The 23,773-nt window shown below is 39.7% G+C and overlaps 2 protein-coding genes across 3 annotated transcripts in view; one reads left to right on the top strand and one right to left on the bottom strand.

Annotated features, from left to right (window-relative positions):
* The window catches only part of LOC126918829 (uncharacterized), a 49,574-nt gene extending 39,861 nt beyond the window's left edge, over positions 1-9,713 (top strand). Inside the window, exons 6-7 of the mRNA XM_050727249.1 lie at positions 5,220-5,379; positions 9,391-9,713. Of these exons, the coding sequence (XP_050583206.1) occupies positions 5,220-5,379; positions 9,391-9,635 (405 nt within the window). The 3' untranslated portion in view covers positions 9,636-9,713. The remainder of the gene's footprint in view (positions 1-5,219; positions 5,380-9,390) is intronic.
* Positions 9,714-14,425: 4,712 nt separating this feature from the next.
* Positions 14,426-23,773, bottom strand: part of LOC126918807 (uncharacterized) — a 35,172-nt gene continuing 25,824 nt past the window's right edge. Inside the window, exons 5-12 of one of the 2 annotated variants that reach the window (XM_050727212.1) lie at positions 22,122-22,337; positions 21,675-21,825; positions 20,888-21,078; positions 19,892-20,118; positions 19,304-19,415; positions 17,937-18,264; positions 17,124-17,412; positions 14,426-16,440 (exon numbers count right to left, since the gene is read on the bottom strand). In XM_050727212.1, the coding sequence (XP_050583169.1) occupies positions 16,101-16,440; positions 17,124-17,412; positions 17,937-18,264; positions 19,304-19,415; positions 19,892-20,118; positions 20,888-21,078; positions 21,675-21,825; positions 22,122-22,337 (1,854 nt within the window). In that variant the 3' untranslated portion in view covers positions 14,426-16,100. Of the gene's footprint in view, positions 16,441-17,123; positions 17,413-17,910; positions 18,265-19,303; positions 19,416-19,891; positions 20,119-20,887; positions 21,079-21,674; positions 21,826-22,121; positions 22,338-23,773 lie in introns of both variants that reach the window. The other variant, XR_007711444.1, reaches the window with a different exon arrangement.

The following is a 23,773-nucleotide window of genomic DNA, read 5'->3' as shown; positions in this document are numbered from 1 at the left end:
GTTTGATCACAATTTGCAGAATTTGTTTGAAAATTACGTCATTAATTGATTCGTAGACTCATTAACGACGGTACATACCGATAGCCGTTTTATTTGTAGATAGAAAACTCCCAGGTTTATCGACGTTAAAACGAGACTGGTACGAATTTGCATGTAGCATAATGATGTCGACTTGTAGAAATATCGCGGTTATTGGAACGCCGCAAGAGATAAGGACGATGACGACGATACGCCTCGACTATCTGTCGATATATCGTAACATCGTACCGATGCGTCGAGTTTCTCTTTGGCTGCAGCCAAGTTATTAGAACAGTGATCAATGGAACGACAAATGTATTTAGGTAGGAAATTCCGACATCTTTTCACCGTTTTCCACGGTACACTTGAGCCTCGAAGTGACATTTGAAACGGTCGGCGTATATAATTTTATGAAAGAAAGTTCTAGAGAAACTTACGCTGATTCCTTACTTTCGTATTTAAATGTAGTAGCTACGTTATATTTAAAAAAGAAAAGAAAACAAAATCGTGTCATTATTAACCGTGTTATTTAGAAAATATAATTTTTTATAGAAAAATAAATGCTAGATAAGTTGGATATCAAATATTGGAATATTCGAACGATTTAGAATTCCTCCGATATTACAGATATTAACAGAGATTGACAATACGAACATTTTTATTTGGCTTTATTTATCCGATAAAAGATAAAAGATAAGAAAGAGGGAACGAAAATTATCTAAATAATTTTACGGCTGTTTATCGGTGAGCTCGTTTTCGAAACAAATCTTTTAAATTCAAAACGACGTCGTTGCGAATATTAAGATTGCCGATGTTAGGAAAGTTTATCTAGTGAAAACAGGACAGCGGAAGATAATTCCACTGGAAAGAATTGGAGGAGAAATAAAAAGAAACTTATGCCATAGAGCGGAAGGATGCGTCGGTCGAAAGTCTCTAAAAATCTACATGCAAGGATCGGAAACAGTGTCTCTTAACAAGATTACGTAATATCACACTGACGTGATCATTGTTTCCGACAACGTATCGTAATTAGACGCTCGTTAACCATTACCGTTCTTCTTGGCTCGACTGGAATTATGCTTATCGCGGTACGTTTACCATCTAGCTGTACGCATTGAATAATTTCCACGTTAAATTCAATTAACACGCGACCGATCTTCTATCTGGTGGATCGAATCGATGCCACAGAGATCGATCGTTCTACCGATAATCGTACGGCGTGTTACGAATATACGTGTCATATCGAAATAAATGTATGTACATACGTAATATGTGTACCGTACGCAGATTCCAAACGAAGTGTGAAACGTATACGCGAGTCGCGCACGATCGAGGAATTAAATACTTAAAGGCCACCTGATCAGAAACAGCTCGCAGGTGTTTCGTTAAGCCCCCCGCAGGGGCTTAGTTAGTATGTGTCAGAGCACCCACGACTGTTGGACACTTTAAAAACAATGAGACGACATTGGCGGACCCTCAGTGAACGTTTTGGCGCGGATCGTTTGCCAGCAACGTGCGTCCCCGTTCCTTCGTTTTACCATACAACTTTTCCACGATCGTGTACGCGGCCTACCAACTTTAACAGTGATTACTGTTTCCGTTTCTTCCTTGGAATTATCTTTTTTTTAACGACACGGAAATCGGAAGAAATCGGTGTTTTTGTCGATCGGTTTTCCGAATGTCGACAAACTTGCAGCGAGTGTTTGGCGTGTTAATTCGTTAATTGAAATTCGATAGACAAGCAATAGATATACGGTGATTCTTTTTTCTTTTTTCTTTTTTATTTTTCATCATTAACAGGCTATTAACGAACGTGCGTATCAAGCGTATGTAAAATAATTTTCAAGAAACGAGATCGCGATTCGGGGCAGCCTCATCGCAAAAACGTAAAACGTTTCGTAAGGATTGTTGTGTTTCATAGCGAAAGTTGTTAAACAGGTTGCCATTCGGTAGCTAGGTACGATGAAACACGAGATCGAGACGCGTTATCTATCGATACTGTTGCACGATTGATCAGTGATACGGCTCGCGTGATCGGTGGACGTTAACCTTAAGGCGAACATCTTCTTCGATCTACGTTCACCGATTAATTCAAAGACTGTATAAAATTTCTAATTACGATGATCTATCGCTTGAAAATCGCTTCGTCGAACCTTTGAAAACTTCTTCCGAAGAAACTCGCACGGTTAAATGTATAGAAGAAATTTCTATTATAAAAGAGGTTCTTAATTGTTCGATTGAAAGAAAGTGGAAAGCAGAATGGAGCGAAAGTCGAGAATGAAAAGTTACGAATGTTAAAGGACATGGAACCGTCGTATTCGTGAATATATAAAACTGTGCTGTGTGAAACGTATAAAGTTTTTTATGAAATACACTTTATCCGTGTTACGTGACGATCGCCACACGGGTGTACTATAGTACTGGATGCAAGATGATGGAAAAGAAGAGACGCAGCCTTCTGAGAGAGGCCAAGGACGAGATCGAGCTGGATAAAATGAACAAACAGAAACAGGGCAAGGTAAAATCAAGCCGCGATTTATAACGATGTAAAGTTAAGCCATGGGGATTTCACGTTCGCCGGAAGTGCGTTTGCCATTCTACGATCGTCGAGATTCCATAATTTCACCTTTTCTTTTTTTATAGTTTATGAGAGACGTTTATTTTTTGTCCGTGACATTGGTAGAAAATGAGATTAAGCTATTGGTTGGAGAAAACAAGAGATACCAAATCGTATTGGAACAATTATCATGATCGGTAATAACTGTAGGTTCGTGTTGTTCGTTGAATTCGATAATTTGTGATTTGTGTAATTTTCCAATTGCTCTTTTGAAGAATTTGCTTATTTCGATCGTGAATTTCTCCAAGCACCTCTTTCAGACTTTGGAAATATTAGAGATCCCGCCGTAAAAACGTTTTGCGAGGAGGCGAATAAAATAAAAAGAAAGATAATAGAATAAAAGTAATAGTAGCGGAGTCGATCGGATGGAGTTGAAGATTCGAGTCGAGATGCCACATTTTTCACCTCTGTTTCGTTGAAAGATATGATCTAATGTTCACCATAGAAAATCGACGTTCCTTTATATTACGATGATAATGCCGTATACATTTTTGTCTCGAATCGATTCGTTCAATATTTTCATTTCATCGAATATCGAATATTCGAAATATAATAAAATACATTGACCGACGCTGAGAACGTTACGTACTTTTCGGATAAATATCGAAAGGCTCGTACGTTTCTTAATAAGAAAAGAATAAATTTGAAAATGTGGTAAAATTTGCATATAGATGTTTTTTAACGCTCGAAGAAGAAATATGAAATTTTATTCTTGACGCCAATAATAACGCCGTTTCTACGCTTACACGCGAACTTGACAAAAGAAAATCAGAGTTTGTACGGTAAAGTATTTGATTCGTTGGTGAATACGGCTTGAATGTAAAGAGGCAGAGGGGTCTATCCTTGTGTTATTGAGCGGATGAAACGAAAATCTTTCCCTTGCAAGGCAAGAAATAACGGTTGGGAAATCTTTTTTGCAATTTCCAAAAAGTATGTCACTGATTTTTATTTCTTTTACGAATCGAACGATTCTCTTAGACGCTTAAAGAATAATTCTGTCGCGTCGTTCGATAAATAGAAAAAAATAAAATATAAAGTAGAATATAAGGTATACGCCAGCGATTTTATTGAAAAATAAATTCGTATTAAGTTCGTCATTCACATTCAAATATAAGATACTTTATTAAAATAAAGTACAGGTTTCGTAGGATTTCGAGGAAGCACGTACAAAGTCTAAAATCCCCTTGCGAGCATCCCCTAATACCATGGCTTTATTTCACCAGCTTGATCTCCGTAGTCTGTTCCTGCGTACAAGATTTAACCGTGCTTTGACATTTTTGCATCCTGATCTTAACGAATGACAGTGCCACGCGTGGGCTAAAACAGCCGGGGATAAATAAATCCCAGAGGGAGCGGCGTTTGTTAATCAAATTGTCACCGTACGACCGTATATTTGGTTTTCCCGTTTCTTCCTTCCTTTGGCTCGGGCGCAGGTCGATACGGTGGAAAGGCACGACGGAAGCTAAAGAAACAACGGTGAATTAATTATCGGGCTGAAACAATGGCTTCCCTGCGTCTTTTCTACATCTTAATTAAATCCCCTGTTTTCTTCCACCTTTTCCATGTTCTTTCCGCGTTCCCACCCTCCTCCGTTCTTTTTTCTACGTTCAATGATCGAGCGTATTTCGCAACAAGAGACAACGACATCGGTCGACTGCATGAAAACCGACTGTTCGACGCGCTGAAAACAACCATTCCGCATAGAACGATATGGACGAAGCTTACGGATTTTAAAACGATGGGAACGTATGAATTAACGTACCACTGTTCTAATAACTGGACGATATTGATGTAATTGATGAATTAGAACATTTTGGTAATGGTAAATTTTGGCGCAACAATGTCGAAAAATTAATTAATCGTACGTCGTGGTGTTGTGGATCGATAGAAGTTTTTTTCCTGCGATTGATGAAATATTTTCTAGTTTTTTTTCCTCGGTAATATATATCCTAGTGATGTCAGCGTTCTGATAACTTTTGTTTACAAAAGTCCGTTTTTGAAAGTAAAATAGGTAATTTATTTTTACGAATAATTTATTTCAAAATAAACTATGTCAGAGGAAATGTTTTTTTAAGTATTATATGCAATTCAGCCTTGTCTGTTCGTGGTAATCGTTAATTTATCGGTATTCTTCTGACAAAAGGTCGATAATTATGCGGCTTAGAATTGTCCACGGTAACGAACGCGCTTCATTGATAACGAGCGCGCATAATCGATGCTTCATCGGACTGCAAACTTTCGGTACGATAATTGCGAGTATTTGAGTTAATTGTTGGACGTCGTATTTATCGTGCTTTTTATGCTCTTCTGATTTTATCGAAAGATTTATCAAGAATTATCGGGGCAGAAGCAACCGTGTATTTATCCGATGAACCAAAGTTTCATTTTTTTGGGAAATAATTTTACGGTGAACGGTTTTACGGCTACGACAGGAGACTACTTACTTTATATATACATATTAAATAACAATTTACGATAAAATTATGTTTAAAGTTAAGAAATAATTTATCCGATCGATCGTTCGGATATACATGGTCAGTTTGAAACTTTCATCTACCAAAGGATACGAATCTTATCGTTACAGTTGGCTGCTATCGCTTTGAACTTTGGTGTGCTGGTCACCGCGGTATATGAAGGTATTTATGCTCGACGAGGCGGTGATCCGACGAAGATTAGGGTTGTCGGTGATCCTCGTGCAGCTACCATAAATAATCCTGGCTACCGGGAACATCAACCCACGAATGGTAAGTTCGCTAGACACGTGATCCCCGTTTAATTACCAAACTACTCTGCTTAATTAACTTTTTTTTCTGCTCCCGTCTAAATCTAAAATTATAATGATCAACCGTGCAACAGCGAGAAAACTATCGACGTTAACCACGAGCCTATTTATAGAAAAATAATATATCGGAACTCCGATGATAGTACCGAATATTCTTTCTTCTGCGTTTGTTCGCGTTCCAAGGTCACGTTTCTAAAACCTCCGTCACAATCGCACGGTGGCGAGGAAGACTCGGCGAGGAGCGATAATACTTCATAACAAAGGACAAAGTATTACAAAATGTACGGAACGCGTGTATGGCATGGCAAAATGAAGTCGATCGAATTTTAGTATTCGTTTTTGTGCGAATGATACGTGAAGAAGTTCGGTAATTTGCTTATTCGTGTCGTAGGGAATCGGCAGATGCGGTAAGTAATGCGAGCAATTTGACACGATTTCAAAATTCTTGCGCGTGCTCGTGGATATCGCATCGTAGAATTGGAAATTTTCGTAAGGCTCGTAAATCATCGATATCGAGTCGCGGACATTTTTTAACATTGACTCGTATCGAAACTTCCTCCATATACACGATGCCAGAGGGATATGATACTATGATACTGAATACATTAGTGGCCTGTAGTTTTCCATCTCCTCGTTCGTCTTCTTTATTTCCGTTCCACGCTTCGTTTAAATTTCACGTCGTAAAATTAGAATTCCTATCGCGTATTAAAAAGAAATCTGTCGGAGGTAGCGCAGCAAGCGACATTCGTCCATATAATACTTTTCTATCGGCATTTGATAAACACTTGTCACAAGTTTTTTCCCACGTGCGATATTACTCAATTTTCTACGGAACGAGGAGAAAGCTCGAGGGTAAAGCTTTTCCCTCATAGGAATATTACTAATGTGGTTAACGAGGCAACATATCCATTTAGTTCCTAATAGCTTCGCTTCGATGCGGTTACGTTCAAGGTTACGCGTCGATCAAACGAAACAGTACATTTTCTGCCTGATTTCCATGAATATTTCAGTCAAATTTAAGAATTAACATATCACTCGTAAATTGCAATTTTGAATCACCTATTACGTTTCCTATTTCATTCGAGGATAAAACGAGAACAGGATTTTTCTCTTAAAAGGTACTCTTGAAAGGTATTTTTAACAAATCTTTGGGAATTTGCAAAATGTACTTGCAAGCGAACGAACCGATGTTTCAGTTCCCTCTTTAAACGTTTCTGAAGAGGGTTTCTCGAGCAAGATAAACTTTGAATCGAGCGAAGACGTTCTTCGGGTTTCCCGCTTGTGGGAGAAGGTTGCTGCGTGGCTGGAAGTCGAAGGACCTTCGCCTAACAGCTGATGGAAACTCAATATGCCCGAGAAATGTGTTCGGATGTGAAACGCGGTGAAACGTGACGGGAAGTCAAGGCGAAGGGAGCGAATAGAGAGATGGTACGCGAGGGATCAAAGAAATAAAAAATAACGAGGGAGAACTTGCAAACTCGCAAACTTGCAAAACTTGCTAAGAAAAGGGACAACGAGCAAAGTTGCAGAGAGAAAGAAAACTAAATTGTTGTAACGCGAAACACGGTGTCACGGTAGGAAGGAGGCGCGAGTAATAGAAGGAAAACTAACCGCTAAAGAAACGGATAAACAGGCACGAGGAGGAATCGAACAAAACGAAGAAATATTTGCTCGTATCTCGAGTAAAAAGATATCAAATTTAGAATTTTAGATAGCGAATAAAATTTAGAAATTTAGAAGAATCTTCTTTTTACAAGATATTTTACAAATTAAACGAATGCCACTGCAATTTGTGAATTGTGTATACATCTCAATCTGCCTTCCGTTTCGACCGCCAAAATGATTTGCAACGTTTTACGAAATTCCCCGGCATCAAATTTCCATATTCATTTACGATTTGGGAACTTTTTATCGATAGAAAAATGCGATGGAATCGGAAATAATACGATAAGGTTAAAGTACACGAATGAGAAATTACAGTTACTTCTTTATGTGTGTGCGATGTTAAGGCGCTTAGAAAGATTAACAAAAAAAAAGAGAACAAAAAGAAAAAAGAAAAAGAAAAGATATCGAAGGCCATAGAAGAAAGGACGGGGCACGGAATCGAGTGGAAAGAGGCGATGTAAAAATTTTTTCCTCGAATAACTTGGCGTTTGGATGACACATGGAGTGGAAATTCAGCCGACTGCTCATCGCGCTCGATCGTGCCTCGTGGTGAATTAAAACGTCTCGATGAATTTCCACGTAGCAAGAGTGCAGGTGCGCTTAAATATTACTGCCGCGTACGTGGATGCATGCGTGAAACGTGACGCGCGTGTTCATCGAATTGAAACGTGCGCGATTTTTCATAGATTTCGATTTGTGCTTTTTCGCGAAAAACTGTCTTTTTTCTTTTTTTCTATTTTTTTTTCTTTTTTTTTCTTTTTTTTTCTTTTTTTTTTTTTGTTCTTGTGAATTTTCGATCGATCGAAGATTACGAAGCTCGTCAATTATAGTTGGTTACACGTGGCATAGCGGACTATGCAAGAAGCGTTTTAAGAAGAGTATTATTTATAGGTCTATTCGTCTGGTGTTTAAAAGACGTTAGCCAAGATTCTACCTTAATGAGAAATTCCAGAACTAGCGGTTGTTATACGCTGTTCCGGCTGCTTTGTGCAATTATTTCGTTCTGTAGCTGGAAATTATGGTGTAACGAGTAATTACTCTTATAAATGATATTAAACGTTCTTACGTTCTTATTAACTACGATTTCTTCGCAAAGAGATTCAAAGAAGCCCTGTAATAGCGAGAGTCTTCGCGACTATAAATTTTCTAATTATTACCGAATACCATGCAGAGACTATCTATTTCAGTCCACGATTGTGCGATCTTATCTATATCGTTTAAACGATTAAATTTGTTTATAAATAGTTGTACACGAAAATATATTCGTTATTTATTCTATAAAATGATTATATGGTATACAGGCTGTCCGAAAAGTGTCTTTCTTTCGCAAACGCGTTTTTTACGACAGTGCACCTTCGTACAAACGTGAAACCAAGTCCGTGAAATGTCGCGGTGTTTATCTCGACAGAACAAAATGCATCGTACGTAATTGGAGAAAATAATATAAAACGAAAACCTAATAGCAATTATCGATAATAATTATTGTTCATTTATTAAAGTTCCACGTGCCTCGATTAAAGTTAAATCGTGGAATTTAATTCGATGTACTGGAATGGTTGAGAAACTCGTTGGCCACCTCGGCGGACAATCAATTTCCAAACTTTTTTTTCCTATCATCGTAGAGTGAAAGGTTGTGGGATCGTCCACTGTCACACGCGCACAATTATCTGTTTTATAGATCTTGTTTGCTGTCTTTAACTTTTACGGCGGTTAGTTTCTTTGGCTAATTAGTCGAAATTTATAATCCAGTTTGTTTTCAATTAAACGAGTTTAACGTATAAAATTATACATTTAACGTCGATATTATTGTCGCTACCTTCCTAATTCCAGCCAGGTTTCAGCTTCGGAATAAAAATAAAATTAATCAGATTAATAGTTTCAATTTACGATTATAAACTACATTTTAATATATTCTATCCTGTAATGTAATATGTGTATATATCGTAATACACACCGAGTCGTTGCAAATGAGATGCGTCATTAGTAAAAAAAAATATGCTAAATTAATATACACACAGTAGACTATCTCGTTAACTCGAAATTTCTTTCGCTCGTCTAATAGCACAATACGTATCTACTTTATTCGAGATATTTTGTAAATTATTGCGTACTTTCTCGCCTTTAAATTCTCCACAAATACAGAAACACAAATTATTGACAGATTTTCTACGCGATTTCGCACAAGTATACTAATCTAATAATATAGTTACGTATAGTATAGGTATAGGTATAGGTATATCGTATATAAGATAGGAAACTTTGATATTCTAAATAAATGAAAATATATATTTGGTGTTTCGAATTTCAGGCGGCAGCATCTCGATGACCGACGCTAGTGGCAAGCCGTACGTAGGCGGAGCCGGAAACGGTTCGATGGCGTCGGTAGCAACTTCCGGAAGTGTGACAAGCACGGCTTCGCCGCTTCGAAGCTCGTTGAAGAAGCCAAAGCCGCTCGGTATCCACAATCCCGGTTTCTCGGCGCACAGTCCCACTCTATCGAGGAACGGCTCGCAGAAGAAAGTGCGAATTCAGACGCACTCTACCGAGGTTTAAACAACTTCCGCGAAGACGAAAGCGTCTTGATGATATTTGTTCTCGCGCGCGAGTCTACTCGCGGCCGATTTCGTCGAAGCAACGACGAGCGAAGCAAGGCGACGAAGCTCGACCAAGTTCTTTATCGCGAAAGCGGAGAAACAGTCCGCTAATTCTTTCTGGTATCGACTTTATTTAGGCACTGGTAAAAATCTTTGTTGCTTTATCGGGTCTTTCAGAACTTTCCTACGCGTGAAGATAATATTGTAACCCTCTATAGCGAAAATGTCGATTTGTTTATGGAAGAGCAATTGTAACAGAGTAATTGTTCGATGTATAGATGTTTCATCGAATTTGTATACGTTTCAAGGCAACTGAGAAAGCAGAATTTACATTTGATTTACGCGCTAGATATTATCGTAACGAGTAACTCTGCTATAATTATCGTGTACAGTGGTGTTATGTTCCGTTTATTCTGTACATTTAAATTTCGCGTAGATGAATAATCGCGCGCAGTCTGCGACGATAATTAGAATTTATTGGAAATTATACAGCGACGAAATGTAAATTAATATGTACATATGTAATTTTCAACCGTGATAATATAGAGGGTCGATAGATTTTTCTCTTTACATAAGGAAGGACAAATAAGAAGCACGAGGTACCTTTGAAACGCGGATGTCCTCGATAATTGCTCGGTCGGTTGGTTTCGTTACTCGAGAACTTCCGACGATGCGACGCTCCATCGAGGTGAATCGAAAGGACTTTCTCGCAATCTTGGACTGTAAAGTTGCAACTGAAAGACCCAGATAGCGTTATCGCGTGATCGAAGGGCGACCGTGAGCACCGCGAGGAAATAAACTCCGTCGAAAGCGATCGAGGGAATCGCGGAGGGAAATTGCTTCGACTACAATCTCTAATGGCGTTGCTACGTCTTCGAGAACATTGTAACCTTCGGCTCAAGGCGCCAAGCGTCTGACGTCGACCGATATTTACGGTAGACGCGACGATACCGATTCAAAGGTGGAGCTTATGATCCACCCCCGCGACGATTTCGTCGTCGATTTACTCGATAAGAAAGTTTCAACGATTCTCTGAGACTTCCGGTTCTCGTTCGTTTTCTTCTTTCTTCGAGTCACGCTCGTTAAGCCGCGAAAGTCGTAATTTATCGAAGAGTATTTTACTTCTCTCTTTGTATTTTATTTCTTTCGAAACTGATGTTAAATCGAAAGATGTAAGGCGTTTGAAGACGTCCGCGTTTCGAGAAGGAGCGATCGGGCGAGGATCGAGAGAATCAGCCAGTCGCGTTCGCTGAGATTACGATTTAAGTTCCCGGCGGTTCCAACCGCGAACAACCAGAAATTAACCCTTTGCGGTCTGGTTGCTTCGCGCAGTAAGCTGTCTCGTGGTCCGGCCACGTTTCAGAAACGTATCGATTACTTGCACGAGCAAATTTTTCCCAAGTACTGTGCGAAGCAGATGTCGGATGAAAATATCGCTCCGTTCCTTCTCCGTTTTCAGAATATTTCGAACGTTTCAAACGTAAGTCGAGCGTATACGTATTCGAGCGGTGTTTAAAAATTCTCAACTATCTACTTCTTCGTTAAAATGTCTTTTTAGCATCTTTCCATTTTTCAAGGTACATCGAAACATTTCAAGTATGCCACGTTCTTTAATTAAAGTTATTTCGTTGGTTAAGTTATTAAACGTAAAGTTATTAAAGTTATACGGTCTGTTGTAAGATAACGAGTACGTAGCTGAAATTTGTTAAAGAAAGGCAAAAGCAGGACAATGAAAATGGTGAAATTTCAGTTATCTCGGATATTTCAAAATGTTAGATAGGACGATTTAGTTAAAAGGAGCAGTTCGATTAAAACCACTAATTTTCTTCGCCGATTTAATCGAATAAAAATCTCAAAATCCACGGACGTCGGTTTAAGTTTTCGTGTAACATCGAAACTTTCAGCTGTCCGATAAATATTCCGGGATCACGATATCATCTCACATCGTGTTAATAGAATTTGATCGGATCGATCGATAAACCGTATCAAACATGTGCGTTTAATGTTCTACCAGCAACTTGTAATTGTTTGATCGAGATTGGCGCGTCGCTAAATGACAAGCACAACGTCGAAGCGAAAATCAAGTGGCTCAACCATGACCGATATCCGGGATACGCGCGGTATTTGGCGAAGAGATTTAATTATGCATTTACAGATAGAACTTAATTAAATCTAGCAACGAGTCATTGATACGAAACGAATCGTCGATCGTGATTTAAAAAACGGAAGAACGATAATAATTTTTGATACTATCGTCGTTCGATACGAACGTCACGGTTGGAACAGCAATAATGCTATGGGTATTACGTTGTAAAGCGATGGTAAGGAGAGAATTAAAGCCGATCGCGTTTTAAGCGTGAAATAGCCAGATCGAAACTAAGCCCAGCATATAGCGTACGATGAAAGTATAGGATTAAATTCGCGAATCGACTGACCCGTTATTACTGAAACGTACCGATCCGTTATGTTTCTTCGAGCATTCTTTATCTAAGTATTTACCGTATGGATATGGGACGCTTAACGAAATTAATTTCATCGTTCGCAAGTTCGACGTAGTCTATTCAATTCGCGCGTCTAAAGGAAATCCCATACGTACAATTTTTCCTTTGCGTATCCGACAGGAATAAGGTGCAAGAGTTTCTTGCATCGAATATTTTACTCGAACAATCGTATCTTTCGCAATCGAGAGAAGCGGCACGAGGAACGAGAGAGAACCCGCTGTATTCGCTAGATTTGGAAAAAAGAGAGGAGGAAATGGTCAAATGGCGCGTTCCAGTAATAACACGTAGTCGTCCGTCTTGGAAGTCGCAGGATACGTGATATGTTTTTCTACCTTTTTCCCTCTTTTTCTTCTCCCTCTCCTTTCTCTCCCTATGTTTCCCCTTTTTTCGTTTTTTAATCCAACACCTTTCTCTTTTTCCTGTACGCTCCTTGTTCGTCGCATCGTAGTTTCAACTCGGCGTTTCTTCGTTCGAGGAACGAAGTATAAATAAAATACTTATTGCGTCGCATCCGTCCAGCCCTACGTAGGCAGCTAGCCGTAAAACGGCAAGAATTATATATATATATATACAAATATAAATATATAAATATATTTATATTTTTTAGCGATTGTTTTAATATATATATATATATATATAAATATGCAGAAGAAATTTATATATAAATATAAATATGAATATATATATAAATATATTGTACGTTGCGCAGTGTACTCGATTGTTTCTGCTCGTGTCATTGGTCTCGAACGGGAGAACACGTTTTACTCGTTAGAAATTATTATTATTATTATTATTATTATTAATATTATTTTTTATTACCGTTACCGTTGGTATCGTGACATTGTTTCTCTTTTTGTTTAAAAGAAGTCGTTATCGTGCTTCTTTCGCCGATGATTCTGGACCTATTTATGATTCGTATGGAAAGTCGACAGGCGAGTCTTTACTTGTATATCTTTTTCTTTGTAATTCGTTTTCTTCCCCCTTTCCTTTTACGTGTAGAACTGTGTGTGGATAGTTGTTGACGCTTATTTATTTATATCGAATGAAATTCGATCGAAATTAATTTTCCGATCATTCCTATATGAATTTTGCGAGTTATTTTTCTGCTCCCTCCCTTTTTTTTTTTGTTTGAAAGATTATTTTATTATGCTTATTGGTAAATTATGAGTTTAATCGTACTACGGTTAAACCGTACTTTTTTCTTAGTACCTTTCTTCGAGGTAATTCCTTTTTAACGTTCGCATTTCCGGTAGAGAGTAATTACGTCGATGTTATGTCGAGTGAAATATTTAACGATGCATCTACGCTGATTTTTATCGTTGATATGATTTGTCGAAACGAATCACACGAGCCGAGCGTGTTTAAAGGACCAACGCAAGAATTATTTCGACATCCGAGCGAATTAAACGATAAAAAGAAGCTCTGCCTTACCGAATCCAGAATTTCTCGATCTTACGTATCTTTCAGTGGTATATATCCTTAAATGATTGACGTTATAGTCATAAAAAAGTATTAATTCGTAGAAATTCGTGTTCGATGTTAAGGTTTCAAAAAAGTGAGAAGCATTATCGTCTGATAAATCGTCAAAGTTGTTAAAAAATAAAAGCGCAAGAAACGAATAAAATCGCGTAAAAGAAAAGTTAAAGAATAAAAGTTAATAAAAAAAAAAAAAAATTGTTTCTCCGGATTTCGAAAAAGCGCTTGTGTGATTCCAACTATACCTTTCAAAAACGTAATAAGAGAACACAGAGTGAGATGGAAAGGCAGTTACGCGCGCGTAACAAACGTAATTAGAATTGTAAAAAAAATCCGTGTTTTCACTTTTTGCACATTTTGCTACCCATTAAAGCGAGAACGATCGCCTCGTATCGCGAAGTTTGTGCGTCTCGATGAATTTTCTAACGACCGGTATGATGCTGTTTGAATCGTGCGAGGACTGTATGCGAGGAAATCGATAATAAAGGAATTTCTATGATTCACGATTACCTAAAAGTCTTCTTTCTTGCGCTTCGTCCGTTCAAACGAATCCACGATCGCAAATATCGAACGTCGAGTTGCTTGTAATGCTTGTGAAATCCTGATCCCAGTTATTTTCTATTTTTAATGCCGTAATACCGGCGTGAAGCTATTAGTAACTTATACAGCAAACGATACAACGGCTATATACGGCGAGTAAGATTCATCGCAAGGTGCTCGATTCTTAATTATCTGGAATAATAGAGGAAATTGGAATACAAGGTACTCGAGATAGTAAAAAAATTAACCTTCATTTATTAGCTTACAGACTGAAAATGAAAACTTAAACGACGAACAACAGCGTCTTTCGGGCCACGCGTCCCTCACGGCAGTACACGAATTCCTTCGAGACAACTTCTCGTGAACGAAGAGCGATTTCAAAAAGAAAGACGAAAAGAACCGAGAGAATCTCCCGGCGAGAAAAAGGAAGGAATAGATAGAAACAGAGAGAAAGAAACGAAGAGACGAAATTCGTTAGTTTAGCTGCTCTGGGCTCGTCGTCGCTAGATCGCAAACTACCGGTTCGATTAGGTACTCGTAATAACTATACAAAAATAATAGTCTACGATCGACGAACCACGTCTCGACAGAGCAACGCCGTATCATTCGTCACGTCAAAACCAACAACGATGTTCAGCCGATCCAGAGAGATAGAATGGCCCGACACGAGTTCAAGGGACCCGAGGCTGGTGCTTCTTTCTTTCATTTTGGTTCGTCGAGGATTCCATCGTGCGCGCGATAACGTCGTGCCTTTCGAGCAAATTATCCACGAAAGCTCGAGGGAAATCCTTCCATCTTGAATAGTAAAAATAATTTACAAATCGCTACTAACGTGTCGCTACTACATCAGAATGTTACGTTCGTAGATACAAGATCAACGTTCCATTTTGTTTTTCCTTTTCCGTATAAATTAATAACCGCAAGGTAGAACATCCTCCCGTTTGATTTGTTTGTTACGCGCGATTAATCTCGTTAAGAGATTAACGAGAAAAGTGGCAAAACGAGATAAAAGAAAGATCAATGGAGATAGAGTGTGTAGAGAGGGGTCGTGCGTTTCGTCACGGAGATCTTTGCGAGCGCGAGGACGGTAGTCTAGGAACCAATAGACACCCCACGATACGTCGATCACACTTTCGAAGCGAGAAACGTGTCGAGGAACACTTTGCCAGGCCACGCCTGATCGGCAGTGACTATATTGTTTTTTTTTTTTTTTTTTTGTTTTCTTTTCTTTTTTTCTTTCGCGGACACTTTTGACGATCGAATCGTATGCTCGGTCCGAACCTCCTCGGGTTTCTTTTCAAAGTCACTCGTAGTTTATCCAACGCGCAATTCAAATTTCTTCGCCTAGAAATATACGATTCAGCTGGATACGATCGAAGCGTAATTTACTTGTACGTTGCTCGAATAAAACTAGTTCTTTGTAATCGTTAAATAGCTTAAATCAAATACCTTATCGTTTAGGGGAATATGTAATACTTTGGAATTTTAATACGTTAAGGCACGATGTTTCGTTGGAGTATAATCCATCGGGAGCTATATCAAGATATCATTCGAGCAACTTGCAACGAATGTGTTTCGTTATTTAAGTTCCTCTTCGTAACACGCTTCGACATAGGAAGATCTGTACAAGTGCGTATTATCGTCTTTTGTATTTCACCGTAGCTGACTAAACTGACTTGAATTTTCTAATTCGACCTTTTTACGCGTCATACCTAAGTGCAAGCTTAGATACGATCCGAAGCGAGTAACGAAGCAGGTCACGCATTCGTACAAACTTCCTCGCTGAATTTTCTTTCGATTTAAAATCAGTGCGCTTAACTTTTAACAGAACTGTCTTGAAACGAGTTCTAAGAGAAAAAGGTTCGTCGAGATCCTTCGACATTCGATTCGATCGCCCACGGGGATATTCAGAGGTATCCCTCCCTGTCCTTGGGCGCGCTGGAAATCAGTTCCCGTCGTTTCCAGACCGGCTGTGCTCTGGTTCTTTGATTCTGCGTGCCAGCCGCCGAAGACGAAGTGGACATCGTCACGGATGGCAAGGATGAAACTGTAGCCGTGTTTTTCCCCGCCAACGTATCGGAGTCGGGGATGTGACGAGTTTGATGCCTAGAGTCCGTGTAACGTCTCTTCGTGTATTTCTTGCTCTCGGAGGACGTTGAAGAGCCGGTCTTACCCTGCTGCGACATCGAGATGCCTGCATCTGGTCTGGAGATGTGCAACATCCTCTCGATGTCTGCGGTCTTCGACCTGAAGAACCAACAAATAATTAAATTATTTCTGAAGGATTTCTCATTGACATTCGCTAATGCGATGATACGAAAATAATATGAAAAATGAAGAAATTAAGCGAACCTAACCAAGTTGAAAGAACGATCGTGATTCATGCCTGTGATCAAAGTTTCGCTGCAACTATTTTTATCGCGTTACAAGATTCGAGATAGAATCAATTTCCAGGAATTCGTTCCAAACCAATCTAATTATCGAATAAAAGTTACATTTTAATAATTTTAATATCGTTGTAATTCCACCTATGTCCGCCTATAAAGATCAGTTACGTTAATCGGTACACGAAGGGACAACGAAAGCCTAAAGATAAAATAGAAATGGCTAAACTGAATAAGAAGAAGGAGCAGTTGGTGCATATATACGTATGTATGTAAATAACGAAAGCCGATAACGAAAGAATGATCCTATAGAATGAATGAATGAACCGCGACGAGAAACGCGAATAACCTAACAACGACCTAATACCGTGATCACAAGGTGAATGCACCAGGAGTGCATTGCGCTAGATTCGAGGGGGGGGGGGGTGAACGAACTGTCCCAGATGTTTCCGCGCGAATACCAGAACGGTATAGCCTGAATCATCCGGCCAATTCCTGTCAGCTACACACGGAAGCCAGCATAGTTTAGAGGAGCAGGATTCTCACCTCAAAACCGCACCACCGATGCTGGTGATGCTGGGCGTGTACGGGGCCGCGGTGCTCCTCGACGTTTCCTGACTGCCGCTCGACCTGCTCACTTGACGTAACTCGCTCGAGGTGGTGAACGACACCCTTTGGAGGACGGCCTGCTGATCGGGGATGTAGGAGACAGCGGTGACCGCGCTGTCGGGGCTGGCAGGTGGCGACGACGCCCACGACGGAGGAGAACTTGGAACCTGATCGCCCGATAACGTGGCGGAGGAACCGACGGCGCTGTCGCTTCCGTGTCTTCCACCTGATAATAAATAATTTTATGGAAATTTTTTTTTTTCTGCTTCGTGATTATCGCGCTGAGGAGGAAAATGGAAAACGGAGGAAAGTGAAACGAATCGATCCTCTCGCTCTAGGACAAGTTGCTAGAAGAATTGTGTTTGGTGGTAGATATTTTGATTAAGGAATAAGAAATTGGTTGTATGTATTTATGGATTGTAGGGTTAGTACGAGGTAAAATGGTGTAAGATTTTCGGAATTTCAGAGTTTCGTTTGGTATGTTCATTGGTTTGCTTCTGACAGAATTGTTTTCCTCTTATTAGCAAGTTTCTCAAGTTTGGAGAAAAGATATATTGCTCGCTCGGTTTATTCGTTTTCATTTAACGAGATCGGTCGTTACGACGTTGTTTGTCGTCTTGAAAGACTGATTTGATAAGCAAAGAGAACGATATTCCGACAAGGCAAGAACGAACAATGCAACCGATTTTAATAGCTCGGATTTAACGTAGAACGTTCCACGTACTGTGATAGAATTCAGGAAGGTCATACCTTCGCTACAACCGGAAATCGATCGCTGCCTCTGCCTTCTTGGCGGTGCACTGGGTTGCTTAGGAGTTTCCTCGATGTAAGGAATGTCCGGATCGTCGAGGTTCAATGTGAACGCTCCAGACATCGGTATGGTAAGACTGGCGGTGATTACCATGGGCGAGGATTTTCTTCGTGGATCGGCTGGATCTTCGCTGGATCCACTGTCCACGCTATTGCTCCTGCCTTCCTCTTTTCGTCGGCTTCCAGGTCTCTTTGGCCGTCTCGGCCTTGGACCTATATCACCGCCCACGCCAGCTGTTTGGTGCAGACACTGTTCCCTAGTCCACATCTTTAACAATCAAAATTGACCCGGTTTTCTTTCACACGAAACGTTATTATCATACAATTTTTATTGATCGTTGTCTCTTTAGAACTAATCGTTTGAACGTTCAACGATGATAAATACGTTTCAACCCGTTAAAGACCGATGTTCGGTTAACGCGACATTTCATTTGCGATTGTTTTAGATCGTGCGCATTACCAAATCCTGTTTTTTCACATTGTGACTATGAAAGAGAGATTCGCGGATTCGTTTGTATTTCTTGTTCCGTCGTTATATTCTTCCTTTCTATAATCTACAATTTTATAACGTTTAAAGAAAACGTAAAGTATTTATCGTGGTCGATTATCGTGCTTGGTCCTTAATGGGTTAAGGATGAATTATATTCGATGACTTTTCGTATAACAAAATGTAAAGATCTTGCATTAAGAAACTTGCAGTTATATCTGAGAACGAACAAGAGTCTTATTTGTGCACACGTTTATTATTATTAGCAAAACATAACGCGTTATTATCGAGGATTATCAGATGAATTTTTATAGAAACAAAATAGAATTATCTAAGCGCTTTGTAGTACACTTGGTACTTTAGATTATGATGGTAACGTTAAAGATACTAAAACTCTACAAATATGATTGTTTATCCAATAGAAATGTTACAATTTTAACATCGTCGCTTATCAACGAACCCAATGGTGTCATTAACAAGTCCACTGCCACTAACGACTAATAACTAAGTTAACGTGTTAAAACGCAAAAATTCTTTATTTCTTCCATGACAGAAGCAACTTAACCGACGATAACGAGAGAAAATGAAACGAAAAGTAAGAAATACAGGAAGGTTTAAAACGAAACTACTCAACAGACCGAGAGGAAGAAGAAGAAGAGAAGGATAACGGGGAAATAAAAACGTCCAAGGTGTGGAAGAAGATTAGCCCCTGTGAAGTCGAGTCGTATCTTTCCTCGATCTCGAAAATGTTCCAGGCGAAGACGTCAGAGTAATACCGCGAAATGGTCGAGGGATATCTCGTTCGATCTGGATCGGTTACCTTTCTGGTGGACGTGGTCGTGCCGGCCGTGGTCGTTGTCGACGTCGTCAGCGTCTCCTCGAGCGAGAAGGTTTCGGCTTCGCTGCACGGGTCCGCCTCGTCTCCGCATTGCCTGCGAAAAATCGTACGAAACACGCTGTCAGCTTTTCCTACGCGACTCGCCGACTGACATCATACGCGAGAACTTTGTTGGCTTTGTGCCACCGAGTCTCGCAAGTTGAATTAAAAAATCGTGGAAAAGACGGAGCGCGCTCGAGTGTCTTTGGCAGAAAGGACGAAGAATGGCGCGTTTGTCTCCAATGTAAATTTAACGCAACGTTAATTACCGACATGAAATATAAAATCGTAATCGACGATAGAGAAATTTAATGAAAATGAGAATTTCAAGTTTCGTATAATTGTGTAAAAATAGCAATAGATAATTCTTGACACTTTAGTCCGGTTTTATAGGAAGTAGCGCTCGTTGCACAAAATGGTAAAAATCGAATCGTCGGCATTTCCTCGAGCATCTATCTCGAAGATCGAAGAGAGAAGGGAGTCGACGGGATCGAAGATCAAAGATAGAAAATGCCCATACAAGTTACTCACTCTTCGGCACGTCGAGAAAGGGCGAGATCCAAATCGGCCGGATGGGTGTCCATCATGTGCAAGTAGACCTCGTCTAGAAGAGCGGCTGGCACCTTAAATAACGTCGCGGCGTGTTCCAAAAGAGTTCTGACCACGTTTATCACGTCTATCCTCTCTTCCGCCCTTTCCGCGGACACTTCCGACCTTTGTCCAGGTTTCACGCAATGAAGAATATTTGGGGCAAATACCTTATGAAAGAAAATTGAAGAAAATTCATGAGAGGCTTTGAGAAAATCTGAGAAATGAAATATGTCTATGTAAATCAGTACGGTGATTCGTTGGAGTTCGCTACAGCTGCTTTCTAAACGTTTCGCAATGTATTATTTAAAAGCGTGTATAAGCAACAGAAGAGATCGTATTATCTGAAATCTTCGTATAATTCTATAGATTCGTCGTTCGATGGATTTGCTTGTCTCGATGTTTTCGAAAGAAAAACAAAATACGAAAACAGAATACGAAAAGAAATTCCCATTTGAAAATTACCTTTTTTCACTCTTTTTCAGCTCTCTTCTTGGATCTCTTTGAAATTCAATTGTTTTTTTTTCTTTCTTTCTTTCTTTCTTTCTTTCTTTCTTTTACGATCCCTAAATAAGCAAGCAAAGATCGATAAAAAGATTCGACGAAACGTGTCTCGTATAAATTCACTTTAGAAATCACTGCTATAAAAATGGAAAAAGTTCGCGAGTGGCGATAGTGATTCCCTACGAAGATCTAGAAGAGCGAGACGTAAAAGATATTTAAAAAATAGTCACCGATGAACCTCGAGTTCGAAGCTAATGTCGAACGAGATGTCGATTTTTCCACTGGTTCGATTAGAGATACGAAACGTCCTATCATCGATCTCTACACCCGTACTACGCGTCTTTTCCTCTTCGTCCTCTTCTCTTTCGTTAAAATCTCACGGTAAATGGAAGATGAGAATCCTTTCGATCGTAAGAGGACGCGAATGACACTCACCGTGGCCAAGTTGGTCGTGTCCATCTTGTTGCCCGGTATCCACTCGCCTGTCTTGTTCTTTTGATCTTCGCTGTTAGCCGCCACCACGCTGAGAAAACTCAAAAGTGCCCAGAGCGTCTCACGGTTCGGCGTAGGCAGCAGCTGAACGAGATGCTGAAGTGCCTCTTGCTGAAGTCGCCTGTTCCGGATCTCTGCGGGGAACGAGGGGTTCTCTTTCAGTCCGCGTAGACAACTGGTGCGTCAATGTCGCGAAGGGAATATGTATGGACGAACGGGGATGGGAACGAAAAATGAATCGAACGCAAGCTCTTACCCCTATAAATACTTTCTGTGCAGCGGTATCGACCGAAGACTTTCTACTACGTATAATAATTAGTTTGTACATTTATTTAGAAAAAAAAAAAAACAGCTCTGGAACGTATAAAATATGTGTTCGTAGTTGTTTTGTAATATAATACTTAATCGGATCAATCTTCCTTTAGTTTCCATTTCTTGTTTGTAAAGGTTGTGCTCGTAAAAGCAACTCCGTCGATAAAGAGATTTAAGTCGAATATTTAGAATATAATGTTTTCATTCCACGACGAATATTTTGCCCGAGACTTGTTTATAGTTTTGATAGGACCGATGATTGTCAAGTCGAAAATTCAGACAATGTTTCGGCTGACAGTACTAAGACAATCGTATGATTACAATCATTACGGAAGTACGTAAGAAAAATCTTGGAATTATTCCGTCTATGAAAAAATCGAAAGTGTTTAAAGAAATTTTCGGATACGTTTGTCCTTACTTTGTGTATGGACGAAGGCTTGGTAGAGATCTCTGCAGAGCAAAGGGTCCGGAAGATCGCGAAAAAACTCCTTCAGAAGGGCTGCTACGTCGTGAGGACATTGATCGGGTCCGATTTTTGTCTCGCGACCACAATCGAAGTCTTCTCGTAACTGCGGAAACAAAGGATATAACACGCTTTTGTAATGCGTAAAATGCGCAAATGTGTCAAAATGTTTTCTTAATAGCCGTGCTTTAAACTTGATGTAAAATTAAGATACGCACGTAGAACACATACGAGGAATATGATTTTCAAACATCAGAAAAGTCTATATGGTAAGAATCTCGTTGATTAAATATGGGACGATCAATTACGATTTAATCGCAACTGGTATAATACGATGCAATTAGACGTTTCGTACGGAGAAATAAATAAACAGAAGAATATTTAACATCGTCGAACGCTCACCTGTCTCACTCTCTTCTTGGAAGGTGACACCCGGAAGATACCGAGCGTTCGAAGACCCGTGCTTTCCAGGTGCCTGATGCACTGTCTGACTATGCTTGGAACCAGGTCCCATTCTCCTGGAGGGCCTCCTCCGCCGCTATCGCTCAGCTCGAGCACCCCGGAGTCGCTTCCGGTCAGAGCTCCGCCTTTCGACGACAACGACTCGTTCGAACCACCCTGCGACAATTTCATTTCTCCGAAGCTCTGTGTCGCATCAGCGATTAGTAGAATCCGACCATTCCGAGAATATGAAAAATTCTCTAAATGTCTCTTTTTTTTCTGTAATATATATTTATATCGGCTATCGTGAAGCGAATGCAAGCGACAATAAGCGCTTTCATGCGCTTTGTGCGAAATTTAAAGACGCAGAAACGCGTGGAACAACGAATATTTAAAGCAGAGTTTAAACAGTGGATCGATCCGCTGATAATGTCCGATGATAACTGTTTAGCGTTCTCAATGGACGATCAAGATCGATGGAGTTGGCCGATCTGGTTTGACGGAAAAGTGTTGGAAATTTAGGGATCTCGGTTCTATTCGCGTCTCCGATCTGTGACGTCGACGAGGAAAGTGCAACGTCGCGTCATTCCCGGATCGCTTTAAATCGATCGGTCGGGCTACTTAAGCACGTGGCGTTTTCATCGAGTCATCGGCCAAACGTCCCGACCGCGAACTGTTATCGATAAAACGCGCATGTTCCGTGATTCGATATGACGTTTCGTTGAAAAGCGAAATCAAGCGAAAAATCGACTTACCGATATCGTTCGTCAACTCGGTTATCCGATTATTCCCGGGGAATTCGTTCGTCGTTGATATCTTTCTGACAATTGCTTTTATAGAAATTAAATATTGTTCGTATATCGTTTTATCTATATCTTTGATTAAATTTTACATTGAATAAAATTACAAAACGTATATTATTCGCTTGTATCTCTTTCTTTTTCATAACTTTTATTTTACAGAAACGCTAAACTATCGTAGAATTTGAACGAAGCATCGGCGAATTTGAAATAGAAATTAATAACAAATGTTTATCGAGACGTTAACGAAGAAAATGCCGTTTGAAACAGCGACGAGCAACGATACGGGTAAAATGGATAAAATGAGTAAGAAATCAAACTTTACAATGACGTGTGAAATTGTTAAACGATACGCGTCAACAGACCGAATTCTGACTCATCTTTTTACTGATATACACAAATCGGACATATATATTCGATGGAGTAGCGGAAGCTGAGGGTGGCATTGTCGAAGTTGGCGCCACGATAAATCAATGCTATTTCCACAATGTGTGAACGAGGGCTCTCTATTTTGCCTGTCGATCGACTATTTTTAGAAAATGCCAAGAAATTTCACACTGGAACGCCCTAGCTCTCTTGTCTATCCCGAGAAACAACGCTAAAATTACTCGCGATTTACTAAAATTAACAGCGATATTTATCTCCGACTCTTAAAGGCTCCTATCGAGATTTTAAAAGTGATACCATTGTCAAACAATGCCACCGATTCAATTATCAATCGGTATTAAATAAAGAAGAGGAATGTTATCGTTTACGCTTGTTACAAATGTCATGGTATTACTGGATGGTAATATTAAAACGAAATTAAGTCGA

This window comes from Bombus affinis, chromosome 7 (genome assembly GCF_024516045.1).
Source record: "Bombus affinis isolate iyBomAffi1 chromosome 7, iyBomAffi1.2, whole genome shotgun sequence".
Classification (NCBI taxonomy): domain Eukaryota; kingdom Metazoa; phylum Arthropoda; class Insecta; order Hymenoptera; family Apidae; genus Bombus; species Bombus affinis.
Note: the sequence above shows the minus strand (reverse complement) of the source record. Positions and strands in the feature narration are given on the sequence as shown.